At 46.8% G+C, this 18,726-nt stretch overlaps 1 protein-coding gene across 2 annotated transcripts; it reads left to right on the top strand.

Moving 5' to 3' along the window:
• The first annotated feature begins 847 nt into the window (after nucleotides 1–847).
• LOC8023756 (BTB/POZ domain-containing protein 6) lies at nucleotides 848–12,045 on the top strand. 2 transcript variants are annotated; one of them, XM_042286155.1, is made up of 3 exons: nucleotides 848–1,089; nucleotides 5,134–5,381; nucleotides 10,999–12,045. In XM_042286155.1, the coding sequence occupies exons 2-3, from the start codon at nucleotides 5,134–5,136 to the stop codon at nucleotides 11,801–11,803; spliced, it is 1,053 nt and encodes a 350-aa protein (XP_042142089.1). In that variant the 5' UTR covers nucleotides 848–1,089; the 3' UTR covers nucleotides 11,804–12,045. The 2 variants fall into 2 exon arrangements, with proteins under 2 accessions (XP_042142089.1, XP_042142088.1); XM_042286154.1 differs by lacking the exon at nucleotides 848–1,089 and having other exon boundaries at nucleotides 5,122–5,381.
• Nucleotides 12,046–18,726: the final 6,681 nt, after the last annotated feature.

Below are 18,726 nucleotides of genomic sequence, written 5' to 3'. Positions count from 1 at the left end.
CTGCCATCGCAGCAGCGACGGCAGAAAATAGCAGACGATCGAGACGATCCTTTTGATCATGGAGGAAGCACCCGAAGAACGGTAATGTTAATGACGACGCGGTGTATTTTGAGGTGGATCCACCAGCTCCTTTTACTCACCTTCGTTTTGAGCTGTATATTGAGATCAAAATTACTTACTCCTTACAGCTAGACATAAAAAATGTGTTTTTATTAATCAGCGCGATCGCTGCAATTCTAGTCACGGTGCCCTAAACGCATATATTCCACGCATTGTAATTTGCACCGATTATGTTTTGCAGAAATATATTCCACACGGTGTAGCGGTACAGCGCGAGGGTGCTGTACCGCGCGCGTAATGTGCCACCGCACATTACACACACAGCAGCAAATCGCAATAACCACACATGCATCACCTAATTCTTTGTCATTTCGAACGTCCGCCACCGAAACCAATGGAGCAAGCGAGCTTTGACGGCTGTCGGCGCAGAAAGCAGACGACAAACAGATCACGTGACGTATTTACTCGATTTGATCCGACTTTACCCCCCGATCGAGGAGGGTAGCGCGAGTAATTACTCCGGAGTAAACAACCCGCTTCTGGAACGCGAGTTCTGACGTCATCGAGTAAGCTCGAGTAAGTTTTGGAACGCCACGGTACGAAACTTTTACTCCGGAGTCGGATCGAGTAAATTTTGGAACACAGCCCATAGCCGATTTAAAGCCAATTCCAATAAAAATGAATTGGATCCTGAGATCAAGTACGAATTTCGTGTGGAACACCACTGGGAACTTGGAAAAAAAATATCTGGGCGACACCAAGAGAGACACCCAGGAAGGATGTTCAGTGCCGCTGATAGGGCCGTATCCATCTCGCCATCCTTCGGACATCCAAAGTGGCACTAAACCAGGCGCGGGAGGGAAAGGAGGTGAAAGAGGGGTTTTCGCTTATCTGACATTACGCAAGCGGCGACGGGCCCGTCGTGAACACCTGAGACGGCAGGCTACACATAGTTTCGGATTCCACGGGCGTGCGGCTGCGACATCGTGGCAACTGAATTCATCGGAACCACGGGTTCGCGGATGTCGGGTGAGTGCGGTGCGAAACTGTTCCTTTCATTTGACACGGAATTCAATCTCTTACCTTTGCGAGTGGCGTTTGAGAAGGGGAGGTGCGGTGACCTCGACGATGTGTAGTTTCGTCGAACGGCGTTTTAGTCTAGGGCCCTTTCTCGATACATAAGTGCTAGAACACTTCTACTGCGGACACCGACCAAAATAGACAGATGCTCGATTGCTCGCAGGCAACATAGTTCGCGGGGAAGTACCTCAGTGAAACTTTGGTTGGGGCCAGTTAAGTACATATCAATTAAAAGATTAAAAGGCGTGAACTTAAACACGACAAAAAATCATGAGCCATTCCACTAAAGGTGGATGACCAGTGAAGCTGTTTAGCACACGACACAGACGTGACACAGAATTTTTAACAAATTCGGTACGAACACAATTATTGTCCTGATCGGTGGTCATTGTGACGAAAGGTACGCAGACTTCGTAGACGCGCTCCCCATTACGACGAGAGAAGTGAACTTGAAAATGGAGAATGACAACTTGTCTTTCTCTTTTTCATATACATTTGCGTGGACGACTGTCGCCACACCGAGGAACCGGCGGAAAGTAGACACGCGCAACGGGACCACCACTCCGGGAAAGCGGAAGAAACTAGGCACGCAAGCGTTTTGAATGACAAAGAGAGAACGGTGCGAGTTTTTGTTGACGCACATGAACAATCCACGGAACCCTAGCCATAAACAGCTTCGCTATAAAAAGACATGTAGGTACGACACGGACAAGCGCCATGTCGTACGTGTGCCTGTTTTCGTCCTGTTTCAGTTCGCGCCTTTTAACCTTTCAATGGAAGCACCTCATCTTTGATGTTACCTCAACTCAATTTTTATTTAACACTCAGACAATCCGCTTACCTCACACTGATTCTGCTTAATCTAATCATTGGAGTCGCCCACTATCATGCCCAAATGTGATTTCTGCGCTGACACATATGGGTATGCCGTTCGCTAAAAAAGTTAATCGACGAAAAGTGGTGGGCGGAACTTCGTTGACGTACAGTGCTAATCACGCTTGTCTATAACGCGCGTGCGGCTTTCTCCGGGGAGCGCTAGACTGGTGGCATTCGCGGAAACTAAGCTAGTCACGTGGCGCAACGTATTCCCATATCAGATTTTTAGCAAATTGAATGGTCCCACCTGAAGCACTGTTAGCTTTGGAAGTAAACCAATTCACAATACCACCAGTGGCATACATCGTGCCAAGCATTAGTGCCGCATGTGGCACAAAAATGTCCTAACTAGGGAAGCAAACTTAATCAATCGTGTTGATTAAAGCACTTAAGTACGGGAGAAATTATCAATCAAAGAAGGTCACTCGAAAGGGAACTTTTCTTGCTGAACGAATATGACTTTTTATTGGGCGTTCCGCAATGTAAGGCCGAAGACATTCACTCCGTGATCGGTACAGAAGCATTTGCTTAACAGTCGGTCGTGCGTGCTAAAAACAACAACAAAAAAAGGCAGATTAGAAACGCGATAGATTCGCCTTTGCACGGAGTACTTACACTCAAAATCGTGTCAACATAGAGCGACTATGGCCCACCTTGCTAGCAGCAATCTTAAAATTTATCCGTGTAGTCGTCACACCCGTGCACCAACCGAAAGCGTTGCTGCAAGCCCCTCCGCCGTCAACTTTGAGTCGCTGTTGAGTCTGAAGAACTGCTCTATGAGGTCCATATCCAGCCACTGTGCACATACACAAGCACAGAAAATAATACTCGGTTCCAAGTACAAACGAAGAACCCAGGGCGGAAAGCCCTGAATGCCAAACGATCATCGTCGGGCGACGGCGATTGACTGCGTAAGGTCACAGGTTGTGCTCCTTCGATGCCTGCATCGCTGCGGCGGGTGGTCGTAGCTAGTCGTAGCAGATCGTGGTACCTCTGTTGCTCATACCGGAACACTAGAGCCGCGTAATATTCTTGCTGCCGAAGTTTATAAGCCTGCGTTCGCGGCCAACACATTTACACGAAGCCAACGCCCAGCGAACCTATCCCCCTCTTTCTCTTTTGGCCACCGGCCGCCAGGGCGGTGACACCGTCGCTGAAACTAGCGCCATGTCGTACGTGTGTCTGTTTTCATCCTGTTTCAGTTCGCGCCTTTTAACCTTCCAATGGAAGCACCTCATCTTTGATGTTATTATCTCAATTCAATTTCAATTTTTTGTTAACACTCAGACAATCCGCTTACCTCACACTGATTCTGCTTAATCTAATCTTTGGAGCCTCGCCATACTATCGGGTTCGAATGAAATGCGAACAGCGGATCTCGTGACCATCGTAAATTAGGCCGTCAATACATATGCTGCGCCTCCTGGATGCCTTTTGAAACTGATAAAACTGCGTGTTGGAGGAGAGTAGGGCGCTGCGAGGGTGTGCATCCTACTCCAATGTGTTTGACCCCCGCCATGCACAACCCAAGCTCCGACGCTACGCCGGTGGTGCGCTGGAAGTTCTATCACAACCACTTTCATTGGCTCAGCATGAGCTATGCGAGGAAGCTCGCTGCTCGCAGCAGGAGCAAGCTGCTTCTGCGCGCGCCTTCGTGGAGCATTCTTGCAGCGTCATGCTCCCTTCTAACCTTTGCAGTTCTTTTGTTGCTTAAGGCCCTGCAACAACTTCTTGACTTGTTTTTAATTTGCACTGAACCTGAGCGCACTGAACGTAGTAACTTAATGAAACTTCTCTTTTCTCGAATTTCGCTTTATTTTCAAAGGTATGGGCAAATTAAACTTACAAAAACAAACATAAAATAGCCTCCTTCATGAAGTCGTAGGTCTTGGCTTGAGTGGCGGTGAACTAAAGGAGGGGTAGTGAGCTCATCGAGCTCTCACGGCAGCCGCACTCCCTGTCGACGGCTCGAGAGGGCACCACTAAAGCATTGGGTAGGTTGTATGAAGCGGGTGGCCAGGGCGGCTCGCATTGCATTTGCTGCGCAATTAAAGACTAATTCGGCATAACACTTCATTGGCCTCAAATGACCGCAAACACAGGGAAGGATCAGTTCAGAACGGGAGCCCCTTCGCGCTGCCATACCGCCAAATGGCAAAATCGGCAGCCACATCTGCGCCGAAGGCCTTCGGAAGGCTCGGAACCGGTCAGATCCTCGAGCCGGTATACGACCGCAGCGCCACCGCATACATCCGGGGCCTTTCTATGCTCGCTGCTCGTGCGTGCCTCATCCCACTATCCCTTTCTAGTATGCGCTGTTTTTTCCGCCGCTTGGTGGCGGGTATGTCGACGAGTCGTTTCTCGTTTCCGTACTTTAAAAACTGCATTTGTTTCTTTTCTGATATAAAATACTGAACAAAAACTACTTTCATAGATAATTGAAACGGTTTGCGACAACTATATTTTGCATTTCGACTAAAAAAAAGCTTTTAGCGGCTCTGACCAGTAGTAACGACAGGACCAAAGGCGTCACATATCGCGCGCTTACGGCACTGCGGGTCGACCCCGTAGGTGGAGGAGGTTTCCGCGTCGTCCGGTTAAAATATGACACACCGATATTTAGTTGCTCTCTCTGTGCCCACTGGCTTGCCGGGACCCCAAGAGACGTGGAAATGGCAAAAAAGTTAGACCCCTAAAAATGATTGCAGGGACCTTTAACCGCACCTCTCTAGTAAATACTTAGCTCCATAGTTTGAGAAAGATTTTTGCTAGAGAAGGTTAGAGTTACTTTAGCACCTCTAGCCTGCTGTATCCGTGGCGTGTTACGTGACATGTATACGCCTGTGGAAGAAAAAAAAAACGGCGCTGCCCAGGACCTGCGAGGGGCGATCACTCAATTGCCTGGCCTGCTCAGATTAAGATGTGCTTTGTCCGCGTTTGGCCTGTCTTGTCCTTGCGGGTGAGCAGTATACGCACCGGTTCCCACTCACGTCAGCGAAACGTGCGCCTCGGTAGCCAATTAATTGCTCATGGCAAAGGAACACTGGCTGGTGGAGGATGTGGAACGGGCTGCAGGCGCATTTGTAACTCGTACGTGGCTGCACAATGTCGTTTCAGATGGCGAAGCCAGTCAATGTCGCAGCACCAAAGAGAGACGACCTCCATTTCTTCACGGAGGGCAGGCACACCGATGTTGAGTTCCTGGTGGAGCATGGCTCCGACCCACCCAAGAGCTTCAAGGCCCACAAGATGGTTCTTGCCATGCGCAACGAGGTCTTCGAAACCATGTTCTACGGAAGTCTGCCCGAGAAGAACCAAGTTCGCGTCACCGACTTGCATCCGGATGGATTTTCTGCTTTCCTCAAGTAAACGACAATACTCTTAATGCTAACAATCATAATAGCTTAATCCTCACACATATGTATCTACATGCATGTATCATTTCTTCACGTATATACTCGTGTGCCAGGTCATATGGGCTAGCCACAGATCTGTTTACCGTTAGTGCCTCTTCACGTATATACTCGTGTGCCAGGTCATATGGGCTAGCCACAGATCTGTTTACCGTTAGTGCCTCTCTAGGGCCTTTCGCCGCTTTTAGAATAAAATTCCCCGGTCTTTGCTCACTTCTACTTTATGCTCTCGCTGAGCCGTGAGGATTGCATTGGTCATCATGATAAACTGTTTGTCCTGTCAATTTATAGAATCTTTATTTTTACGATATTGGAATGGCCGGTAACTTTTGAGACTTGTCAACATTTCTATTTATATTGAAGGATGTCTAGTGAGGGAACTGTTGTTTGCAAGTTTCAAAGACACTGGAAGTACAGATATTTTCTGTTTTGTTTGAATGTGGGTAAATTGGGGATGGAGCAAAATGAAGCTCCGAATTTCGGAAAACTTATAAATTTAAAGGAAAGAAATTCCGATAAACTTCAACGTTTCGCTACAGTATAAACTAAAGATTAAAAAAAAAAAAAAAGCCCTCCTAGTTTTGCAAGAAATAAATTCCGAAAACAGGAATTTTATGCACCTAGAAACTGAGGGAAGGAGGTGATGAGAGCTTGCAGAAGCATCAAAACGCCGAGCTCTGGCTGGATTGATTAGTGGATAGCCCTAAAGCTAGCGCTTTTATTTCCACTGCACTCATTGAACGCATTAGAATGCAGGCGTCCGCGGTGTTTGGCTTTCGCAGTGATGTGATTGGCCTAAGCCATTTTGGAGCACCTTTCGGAGCAGCCAAAACAGTGTTTTGGAGCAGCAAAAGTGGCTTTTGGAGCAGCCAGAACAGTGTTTCGGAGCACCAAAAATGGCTTTCGGAGCAGATATTCTTAAAAAAATAAAAATATTCGTTTTACGTGCTGGACAAACGAAGGGCACTTTGCTCGCTGAAATAAACGAATTATAGTCAAGTTCGACCACTTAGGAGTCCTTCAAGATGTAACTGAAATGTCAATGACATGACAGATTTTGCAATGCTTCAGTTAAATGATACCTATATATGTACCCACAATAGATAGATTAGAACCAAACTTCACAAATTCAAATTTATTTGAACTAAACTTCACATATTACAAATTGTTTGAAAATGACCAGCTTAGTAGTAAATATCCCAGCATTAGATTGACTAGTTATATAATATAATAAATGGAAGCAGTCCCCGACTGATGAAACACGTAACAACTGCAGTGCAATGCGAAATTGCACACAAGAAAATGGTGCTGTACGACTAGTGGGTACTTTTTACGAAAAAATAGTCAGAGTGCAGGCGAGCTGGTGTAAGTTGAACATGATTGTAAACCTGAGACTGGGGCAGAAAAGAGAACACAACAGAAGGTAGTAAAAGAGGAGGCAATGTTGGGTACTTTTTGCTTTTCAAAGCTTTCTGCAAAGCTGCTGCAAGCTTCGCTTTGGCTTAGGCTAGTAATTAATGTCCACTTTTAATGTCTCCAAAGAAACATTGAGACACCCCACAATGTACAGTGTTTTGAGCGTTGCCAAAAAATTTTGAAAAACCGCCTCGCACCGTTTCACCGATTCCCGACGTGCCAGACTTTCGTCAAAAGTAAACGTAAAACAGTGGACTGCAAGCGTCCCGGCCGGTGCCTCTGTTGTGCAATGATGTTCGCATGCACGTCAGGGCAACTTCAGCAGGCTTGCAGCTGCACATGCTTCGTCGCGCGAGCGGAGACGGCTGTTCGATCGAAACCGAAACCATGCCACTCCGCTCCGTCGCCAACTGGTCTCCAAAAATGTATGTAAAATGTAACTGCCCAGCATGCGACAAAAGACAGTCCAGCGGCGTGTGCTTACAAGGCCGGTAGGCGAGGTACAAGCTAAACATACAAAAAAAAAAAAGAACCTGAGCGCATCGATGCAGGACGGCAGGACATCGCGAGTCAGGGTCAAAAAGTTCTTCGAGCGCTGTGTGCAACGACTGAACTTGAGACAAACAAGCGCGCTGTGCGGGTTCAGCGTGCCGACCTTGCCTTCTTTGCTTTGGTTCACTTCTCTTCATCAACTTTCTTTCGCGACAGATTTTTCATGTACCGGGGTCCCTCTCCAAAGAAAGTCAACCAAGGGAAACCTAGGTAATCAATACTTAGACACAGCAGTCTTCGAACTAATGAGGGATTTTTTGTAGTAGCGTATGTTTTAAACAAGAACAGGAATGTTGATGAACATGCGGCTGTCCTTATGTTTCAGCTTAGGAAGCTCCATATCTGTAGCGACGTGCGGACTGGCAGGCAGGACCAAATATAGTTTTCCCACGGCCGTTGCTTGCAGAAGCGAGTGCTTCAGCTCAAAAAGTAATTCCCGCCGCGCAAAAACGTAATTTCGTTTCAGTGTGACGGCATGGCTGGTACCCAGCACGTTACCGCCGGAGCGTCCGCACACGCCCGCATCTATCGTTGTAAAACTAAAAAAAAAAAAAAAAAAAAAAGACGACATTTACGAGACGTTGAGAGCGCGAAAGAGACGGCGGGAAACAATATGCGAGACTGGATGGGCGATTGATGTAACTAAAGCAAGGGTGCAGGCAAGCTGGTTCAATACTGACATTGGAGTTTTTTGCCTGTCCTATGTCCATCCTTTTCCCCGGCTCCAAGGTTACAATGTCACGATTGATGCAGAGTACTTTGTGTCGGGTGGCCGCTTGCGCCGCCTAGCTCACGCATACTCAGTTATGGTACTCAGTTTAGTTTCAGTTTTGAAATGCGACCAAAACTGGTCCTTTGGCGCAGGCTTGGCGCAGATTTCCCATATTTTGGCAAAATGTAGCAGGATGTAGCAGGGTTAGCCCCTTGGCGCAGTTTGGCGCAGCAATCACATCACTGCTTTCGTGTTCCAACGCGTTCGACGAGTGCAGGGGCCATCTGACTTTAGGTCTACCCTCTAATCACTCCTATCAAAGCTCTGCGTTCCAAGGTTCCTGTGCGCTCTCGTCTCCACTCCCTTAGTTTCTCGGCGCATAGACCGATGCAGGTTAAGACACCAGGACAAGCTCCTTCCACAACGCCCTCCACCACGCTTCAGGTTAGCAAAGTGAACGCTGGAGAGGATGAGAGTTCCTCCTCGCCCCTTCTTTCCAGCGTTTGCTCCGCTAGAGTGCGAAGAGTGGAGGGTGTTGCGGGAGCGGGATGAGCTAGTCCCGATTTCTTGACCCACAGCGTATGAAATAACGTTTGTAAGGCACTTTAAGCTGCCCGCGAAAATAGGTTTCTCAACGGATCGCGCTGCGATTTACTACACAGGTGCAAGCTGCTGGTAAAAGTTTACATTAAAAAAAAAAAAAAAAAATCAGGAAATGAACTTACCTCGTTTATACTACATATATTTTTAATAAAGTAAAAAAAAAAGGAACTGCTCAATACCGAAACTGGACTGAGGGGGAAGAAGAAATATCGAGAAGAGTGTTGGCTAAAAATTTGTGGTTGTGCAGCTTTTTCTTTTTAATCAAGATTTGCAGTTTTTTAGAAGCCACAAAATATGAGTATCATATTTCTTTCCTATCTTTAATATTGAGTGTGTGCCTTCGATGATGCACGACTTTGATTATATTTGGTGGTTCTGTCTAAATCATAGAGAACGGCACGTGACCACGGAGAAGAGAGTGAGTGAGACTCGAACCGGCCAGTTCTCGATCAGCAATTTTTGGGCGGAAAGAAAACGAATTTCGAGCCGCAAATTGTGTTCTGGGTAGTTGGGCTCTCATAAGTAATGTACAAATAAAAAATGACAGGAGGACACTTAAGAGTGCTTATGTGTACGAATGCGAAAGTAGTCCTACACGCAGGGGGGATCGGTGGCCGAGTGGGCTGAAGCGCACACCCAGCTCGACGCGCGTGGAGCGAAAGCTCGCGCTGCAGAACCCAGGGATCCTGGGTTCGAGCCCCACCCCTGCCCGTTTCGATCTGGATGAGCATCGTACCGGCGTGCGGTCGTGTATCACTACTGCGTGAGCACGTTAAAGACCCCAGGTTAGCAGTCGTACTGCACTGGCAAAATTGCTCATCTGCAGTGTAAACCAGTGTCGCCTCATCCTGGCAGACCAACCTTACACTGTATAAACACTAAACGTTTGATTTTGAGTCCTACACGCAGCGCATTCCTACAAGCAGCGCAACCCGCTGTCCTCCGCAGAGGCCGGCCGGGCAGCGCGACATTGCTGAAAACAGAGCGTAGAGCACGTGATACAGTAGTGCACAGAGAGAGGGAGTGGGAATTTCCCACTCCCTCTCCGGCCTCCAGCCATGCCTGACACGTGACCCGAAAGGGGCGAGCGCGGCGGCCTCACGTGCGCCACCCTCTCCCTTTTATTGGCGTGCGGGCCGCAGCACCAGGAAAGGGCCTTCTCTTAGGAAGGCGTCCCTTGGAACTATAACGTGTTGCAGCCAATGAAACTTTATATGCCGTTTCGCTCAGCCAGTGGGAAAATGGGAATTTATTTGCCATTTTTCGCGGTTACAGACGCCGCCGGCTCCGCTCCATGGGACAGTTAATGCTCTCGCATTAAAAACCTTGGCGAGCATAAATACTCCTTCAGTGTCCCTTTAAGGGCAGCTGCCAATGCTACAAGCTCATGCTTCTATAGCCTTTGCTGCTGTACCAGGGGAAACGGAGGAAGGACAGATTTAAATCGAAATATTTGGCATGTGGTCTTATTAGGCGATAATAAAGAGAACTGCATTGTTTTCTTAATATGTAAAATCAATCGGAGTTGCCTTTTTAAAAGAGTTAATTTACACGCTGCACAGCAAGCACGCCGCCCTGACGCCGCATCACTGCGGTGATGCTGCTGTCGGCGCATGTACCGACGCTTCGCTTTACACCAATCTGGTTTCTATGCAAGCGCAGTGCCCACACCTGTTGCGGGCAAACACAAACTTGTTTGTTAACGTGTTGGTCTATAGCAGGGGTGGCCAGCCTGACCCGGCCTAAGAGCCGCAAACAAAACCACGAAAATTCCAAGAGCCGCTGAAAAGGGGGGGGGGGGGGGGGAGGAGGCAAACTTTTGTCCAGAGCAATAAACAAAACTTTAACTACTTTCAATCTATCCAAGTCCAAAGCAGTCCAACTGTGCGTAAGGTATCAGTATCAAAAGACAACAAACCTATCGCTATGGAAACTATCGATAGTCTCCATAGTTGCCAAAAATTGACTATCGATTGTAAAAAAAACTATCGATAGTCGACTTTAAAAAAACTCAATACTCGACTATCAAAAACTATCGATAGTCGACTATTGAAAAACTATTGATAGTTCTGCGACACTATCGATAGTTCCAAAACTATCGTTAGTCAATTTACCAATAGTTTTGCATCACTAATAGGTATGCATCAGCATTTCTTATCTCCATCAAGATCTGTGCTCGCCTGCCAGCACTTCTGGATACCTCCCAAATGCAATATGGCAAAATCTATATTAAGTTCATCACCTTTGTTTCCTCTTACCACGTCCTTTGATTCGCTTTTGTTCCAGGTACCTTTACAGCCAGAAAGCCACATTTGTCGACGTCAAGCAAGCACTGCACACGCGAACAGCCGCCGAGAAGTACATGGAGTCGGAGCTCGTGGAAGCCTGCCACAGGTTTATTAAAAATTCGATGCAGTCAACCGACGTATGCGACGTCTTAGAATACGCCGCAAAGAACGGCAACCTCGCAAACTTCAACGACCTTATCAACAAGTTTCTGAATATGAGCGGTGTTCAAGTACTGGAGTCGAAGGCGTTCATCGCCGCGTCAAAGGAAACCGTCCTCACAATACTGAAGAACCCTCAGTTGTGCGTCAAGGAATACGACGTTATCAAGAGTGTCTACGCATGGGCGATTGCGTGTTGTGGAAAAGAGACTGGCGTACCTTCCACCGCTGCTCTCCAGTGGACCATGAGGCCATTCCTGCCGGAGCTTAGATTCCTCACGTTGTCTCCTCTGGAGTTTGTCGAAGGTCCAGTTACGTGGAACATCCTGACAGAGTCTGAGGCGCTGGCTGTTCTCAGTAGCATTGTAAAACTCGGCTCGAAGGAGTGGCCAGTGGGCTTTTGCACTAATAGGCGAGCCAGGACAGGGGTAACCTTAACCAGTGGAGTAACAATGGGAGATTGCGGGGTGTGTGGGATGCCCATTACCGCTGTGGGAGATTGCGGGGTGTGTGGGATGCCCATTACCCCTGTAGCCACACAACAGCGGACCACCAAGGTTGTTCCCAGTGTTGGTGTCACCCCGAATTTTGGGCAGTCAAATGCAACCAGTTTTGGTTTTAGTTTTGGCAGGCAGTCATGTTAAAGTTCACTTTAGTCATGTCCACCTGAGCCCCATTTTTTTTTCCTCCATTATAATCCTCAAACTGCGTTGGGATAAGGAAATTGTCATTGACTGACGGCCACGCGTAAACGAGTCTTTGGCTTCGTTTAGAAATATCTCGTTCATTGATCTTCAGTTTTAGCAATTTATTAATTAAATTAGTTCCAATACCTTCAGCAAATGGAAAAATATAAAAGAAAAATAAAGTTTGTTTGCGCGTGTTCTCCAGACTCCCGGTGTCATTTGTTCAAACTATGGTGCCTGGAAAAGGTTTCCAACTGTTGTGTTTACCACGTCCAAAAACGTGGTCCCTCGATTTCTGCTTGATGACGTCATGGAAGTGTCATGCTGTCGCGATCCTGGCGGTGTCCCAGCAGCTGTGGTGGATGTGGCAGATGCCTGTTCTGCTGCAGGTCGCTCTCCATTGTGACAGTCCAAGGAAGCTATAGCAGCAGGAAGTTGAGACGCCGTAACGACAGTGACACTCACGTTCGCTTGTGCTTTCCGCCAGCATTTCTACGGCCAACCGCCAGGATTGCGACCTCCACAGTACACTCCGGCTTCTGTGACGTCATTTGTTGCCACTTCGGGACCACTTTTGATGTATGGGCAGGATAGGACGCTAAACACACCAGTCGAAGACGCGCTACAGGCACCAAAATTCAAACGACCAGTTTCTTTAAACACAGCCTACAATATTGACAAGGAAAGCTTAGTCACTGCTTTTGTGTGTGTGTGTGTGTTGATGACAACTGTTACTGAAGAGAAATTAAGCCACTTCCACTCAATGCAAGAAGAAATGTAATGGGGAGGAAAGAGGACCTTGCCTTTAAGGGCATGATCAATTATGTTAAAAAGCCGTACACATTTTAATATTTATGAGACGGGTACTAAAGAGGGATAGAAAGGTTCTTTTCTCGAGCATTGTCAAACAGAGGAGTGAGCTTTACTAACCTAAGCAGGTGCTCAATAACTCGCTATACGGCAAGCAACTGGTCCCAAACGAGTCTTCGGCGTGTAGGAATTCAAGAAGGGGCACACCAATCAAAGTGCAACGAAGGGAATACGCAAGGAACGTGCAATGAGGAGGCAGCCAAGCTCGACTGATCATTCGTTGAGGTCTGGACAAAAGCACGGTTCATTTGGCGGGCAAGCAAGCACTAGAGCTGTGCAGGGACCAGACAAACTTGCAAGGCGTAAATTTGTTCACCGCATAAACTTGTTCACCTAAAGCCCCTTCATAAAATGTGCGCTTTGCTTAATGCTCTCTTGCGCTTACGGTCCTGTTGCAAGTGGGGCCAGTGCCTCGTGCGGCCCTTGCGAGCAAATGGCGGCTCGGCACTGAAATGAGCGGCCCTTGGAAGCGGATGGCGTCGCAGCACTCGCTCGTGACATGTGCCTCGCGTGTTTTCACAACAATGGCTGCCGGTACCTGTAAGAAACGCGAATCGTAGGCTTTATCAAGGGGCAAATTTGTTGAGTTTGGGATCGCGAATTGCAAGTTCTTTCCCTTCCGAATAAAGCTACTACAATCTGATTTCTTTAGATACTCTCGAACTAGGAAGTATTGTCCAAATTCTTAGCGACTGGCTAATCCTTTAGAGGGAGAGTGCCGACGTCCGGGTACACGAACGAGGGTCCCAGCAAGAGAAGAGTTCCTCCCTTCCCTCCTCCTGAAATGTCTGGTAACGCTGCAAGTTTTGCGACTTCAGGAAAACAGCAAACAAAGGAGTTGACAAATCCTTTCATGGCCCCTTAAACATTATGAACTGTGAAAACAACCACCCCCAACTATCATGAAAATTAACTTGTGCAAGTGGCACTGTTTCTTAGCGGCATTAGAACAAGAGTGAAGTCAAGGTTTGCCGTTCTACCGATAGCTGCACGGGAACAACCTTGTCAACCATTTCTTCAAATGCAGACCGGCAATTTTTTTTCTCTGCGCAAATTTTCAAATTAGATCAACCTACCACCAAGAAAAAAAAAAAAAAGTAGATGTGGAATAGTACTGAGCGTAATTACTGAGCCTATTGCGCTAATTACCCAGGCGCTCACCCATGTCAGCCGCTGCACTGGGGTGCAAAGAGGTGAAGCTCAATGCGCACGCTGGTGAGAGGCGGCACGGAGGCATGCGGCAGACATAATCGTTAAGTGATCTCGTAAGGAGTACAAGCCCCTGATTCTGTCTTGTCTCAGCAGCTGCCATTCTACACCTTGGCAATGTTTTCCCGCAACTTTTAGCTCCTCGCATCCCCGACACCGTTTTGAAATTTAGACGATGTAGGCGCTTAATCTGCCAGCCCATCATCCGACCAGCGCGGTTGACGAGCAATCTCAATGCTTCGTTTCACCGGCGCAGCCGCTGCTACGAGCCAATGAAACTGACCAGCATCAAAGCCCGACATCATGGCATTCGTCCATCTTCCTCTGCATGGTCTTTCATGGACTAAACGAATCAAGTGCAGCAAATGCCCAGTGACTTGCGCTTTTAGTATGTGTTTGTATCTGTTTGGGCGTTCGACTGAACCCCGACTTGAGATAAAACTATACGGAGTAGAGACGCTGTGAAATGGATATTTGTACCATTTTCCTTTCCTCCTGCTTCTCTAAATGTTAAAATCGACTAATAATTTTTTTTCTTCTTTGGTTTGCCCATTTTGGTGCAGGTGTGGCACAATTCTAAGCGAAAATAGCACTTTGGCACAATTTGGTGCAAATGGTGCAGCATTTACGTCACTGTATATGTTACCCTATCAAGAGGTACAAGTTTCAAATGCCAAAACCATCGGCAACCAAACATTTGAAGTACTTCGCACGGCGTATAAAGAATGGGCAAAACTTCATCTTTTTATTTAGGTTAAAACGAGTATAGGTCGCAAGAAAGCTTGCAAAACCTTGCCAATTTCTTAACTGCCACAGGTTGACATTTAGTCATAAATATTTTCATACATGTTGCAATCGCCTTCAGCAGAATAAGGTTAATTTTGAGTGCTAAAAAAAAAAATATCTATTGCAATAACGACCATCTAAAGCCGCCTCACGAACTGAAGCTCCTCCCACAAATCGAGAGCTTTCAGGTTTCTTTTAGCCTCTTCATAATCTAAAATCTTTGCAAGTTACTTACTGTAAACCCAGTCCAAAATAGACTGTTGCGTTGTAAAAAGAGCCGGAAAATTGGGGACCTGTTCGTAGGAAGCTCGAACTTAACCTCGGGTGTGTATTTAGGTGGTGCAGTTTATCTGGGGAAATTTCAGGACCAACAAACTTGCCAGGGTTGATGGCGAATGCGTTCGCTGACAACTAAGTTAACGATGGTTGAAAGATATGGCACCATCCCCCGATGGCGCAGCGGGCAGACGACGCACTGCCGTCTGCTCGCTGCATTTATCGGGAGATGGCGCCACAAGTCCCGGCGCATGCATGACAATGCACAACCTCACAAGTAGGAAAAATTTGACAGTCAGTTGCATGCTACAAATGAATCTCGTCGCCAGTGCAGTGCAATGCAATATAAATAAACTCTGCATTGCAGAAAGCCCCTACTCTGTGAGGATCTGACACTGGCAGTTGGGAAAGAACACAAAAGTTTGAGCATGTGACGTCACCTGGATTAAAAAAGAAAAGGGCATATGAAATTTCTCTATGAGATGACATCCACCTAAACCAGTGAAAAGTAGCAATGGACCGAATCTGCTGAACTTCAGATTCGGCAAGGTTCGGCAAAATTTCACAAACATCTGCGCACGCGCGAGAATGCGATGGGGCCATGTTACGGCGTGGTGTGGAGTAGGCGACATGGTAACTGTGTTTGTCAGCCTTTGCGAGTGTGGTTCTCTTCAATATTTTCTGCCTCAAGAACAGAAGTTTGACGAGAAATTGACGCAAAAACACTGCGCAAGTAAGAAATTATGCGGTACATTCAGGATAACGTGATTTTCATTGATCTTTCCAGTGACGCAACGAGGTATTGCAACGTTGACCAAGAAGTACTTTGAAGCACTCCTCGCCATTATAGCAATCCTGTTTTCGGCTCGCAAGTAATTTGTGCCAAAACAAAATATTGCTTTTCAATTAGCGTTATTTCGCGGTTTTCACCTATCCGCACAGAATTAAACGCAGAACTATAATGTCCCATGTTGCACATCCAACATTCTTAACCCTTCCCATCTTCCCAAAACGTTCGGTGTGTCCCAAGTCCTAACATCAGAAACCGGCATCTTAAAAGTTGAAAATGAGATGTTGCAAATATGGGACGCACACTTTCATGCAAAGCTGAAGTGACACAAATCGAAAAACATGCATATTTACAATAATATCACTATCTCTTCTGGTGAAGGCTCAGCAACCGTTGCATTCATTTTCGCGCACGAAACGGTGACTTGCAGAGAAAGCAAGAACACAGTGTTATTCCCCTTAATTCAACAATACACACTTGCAGGCTTGCGCTGATGAGGCCTCAAGACCAAAACTCTTGTTTCGTGACTGTGACGTTACTACGCAACCCCATTGACACACCGCTTCTGCAAAAAGTCACTTTAAAATTTCCAGTGAACACACAAAAATGAAAGCGATACAATTATCTTGTAGAATATAACCTTATTTTCTAATAACTGTGTCAATGTGCATTAAAAAAGAACTTAAAAAACTTACTTTGCACAAAAAAACAATATGTAAACTTAGGCCTGGTAACGGTGTACTTTTGCTGAATCTATAGTAACAATTACTTTTGTCGAATCTTTAGAAAAGTTCTGCAAAAATTCGGCTTTGCAGAGTCCCAAGATTCAACGTCGAATTTTCAATCCGGCAAAAGTTTGGCTTATCACTAGTGAAAAGCGCTTACTGAAATATGTTACTGCGCTTAAAATGTCATTTCTTCGTTTGACGACATTAGGCTTAAGTGGACGTCGGCTCGTAGAGAAATTTAGTCTTTCTCGATGATCTGCTCAAGGAAACATGTATTTTGTTAGGGTTTCGCGTTCTATCCCGACCGATAGCGTCGCATTCCCCCGGACTTTCTGCAACGGTTTTTAAGTATGGCCTCTGGGTGCCGCTATCTTGCTGCTGGCGTGGGTAGATCGTCCGATAGTCGAGCATTGCTGAGGCGCACCCACGGTTTCCAGCCTGGCTTCCAAACAAACCGTTTCCAATCCATGGTGGCCCGGCTCGCACTCCATCAAATGCATGAAGGTGCGACATCAAAGTTTTAGCAGATCGTTCCGACACCCTCGATAACGACACGATGCATGCACGCAGAAAGGTAGCGGCGGAGCATCGCGCATCTTTATCGCAGTCATCGGAACAATCTACTAAAGCTCCACGATTTGATGGGGTTTTTGATGAGAAATTACTGTCGTGTGGTCAGACTAACACGAGCGAGAAAGCACCGTGGAGGGATTTGATCTACAGTGAGACAACGTGGGAGTGGAGGAGATGAAGGCGTGCCGGGATGTCGGAGTGCCCAGTTTCGATTCGGGTCTCTCCTTGACCTTTCCAATCTCGGAGAGATCTGACCGAAAATCACGGTGAAGGGTTGCTTTATAGAGATGTGTTGTATACACCAACATGCGGCCCCGACGTCGCGCCGCTGCGGTGGCGCTGCTATCGACAGGGCGCAGACAACGCTTCTTCCCTTCACGCTCACTGCCCACACCTCGTGTAAGAACCACGCGTTTGTCTGCACCTCATCAAGGGGGCTTTTTTTGTAAACGGCGTGTTGGCCTACACCGAGATTTTGTTATTCACACACCAGCGAAACAAGTACACAACTTTGCTCCAAAACTGCGTGCGGCGTCGGTGCTTGGCAGCATAGGAAAATAGCGTTTGTCTTGAAATACGCAAGAACAATATCGTGGTAAGAGATTTGTGGAGACAAGCATGATTAATAAGTTGATTGCATATACAGTGCCAAAGATGCTTATATTCGCAAGAAATAACGCTTTCATTACGATGATGGTCAATAGTGATCTTGGCACAGCTGGTTCAAAACGACCCTTTCGAAGCTTCGAATATTTCAAAAGACTGAAATGGCGGTTGCCATGGCAACAAATACCAATCGGCCACTCGCGTGGCGAGGTTTTGGTCGTCTGTATGTTAGTATCGGTCTGTGTTCTGCTGGCAGGCACAGAAGGCAATAGCGCCACTTTCCCAGGATCCAATGCCTTTATCTCTTCCTCCAATCTTAGTAAATGAGTGTCGTCTGCTCTTCTGTGCATCGTGTTCAAGTACTGGACACCGGCATTTGAACACGGGGTAGAAACAAAGGCAGCAAACCTTTCCGTCTGCCCACTAATCATTCCAAACAGAGCTTGCCACCTCGACGTCCCCACGCGCTTTTATCTCTTCCTCTCCTCCAGTTTCTCAACGTATAAAGCAATTGCTTAGAAACGAAAACAAATTCCACACTGAGCATTCAGAGAGTGAGAGGATGGTCTGCAATTGTTGCAATACAACACTAGCTCACACTATTGATCAGCAATTTAGGCAAAGGAGTTCGACTGCTAAGATGGGATTGTTAATATGCATCGTGCACGCCGACACAATGCCCATTTTGACAAAACATAGCCGAGCGGGGCTCCAACCCGTGAATGACAGCCCTGCACATAACTGCTGTGATGCATGAGAGGATGGTTTCAGACAGTTTTAAGGCTGGTTCACACAGCCCAGGTTTCTTAGGTTTCTTTGAGACACACATGTTTCAAACTTCTACATAACGTAAGAAAGCGGTGCTGTTTGAACCAGCCTTTAGACTTATAGGGTCCATGTAGAGCAGTTTTAAAATTGCAATGACAACATTTCTCACATTAAAATTAGCTTTGAAAAGCACCGAAATTCGAGCAGACATTTTCACGACATCAGCCCCCGACCGACACCAAAGACCCATTGTGCAAAATGTGACAAAACACACG

This window comes from Ixodes scapularis, unplaced genomic scaffold (genome assembly GCF_016920785.2).
Source record: "Ixodes scapularis isolate PalLabHiFi unplaced genomic scaffold, ASM1692078v2 PGA_scaffold6__148_contigs__length_123643588, whole genome shotgun sequence".
Lineage (NCBI taxonomy): Eukaryota > Metazoa > Arthropoda > Arachnida > Ixodida > Ixodidae > Ixodes > Ixodes scapularis.
This window is presented reverse-complemented; position numbering and strand designations above follow the sequence as displayed.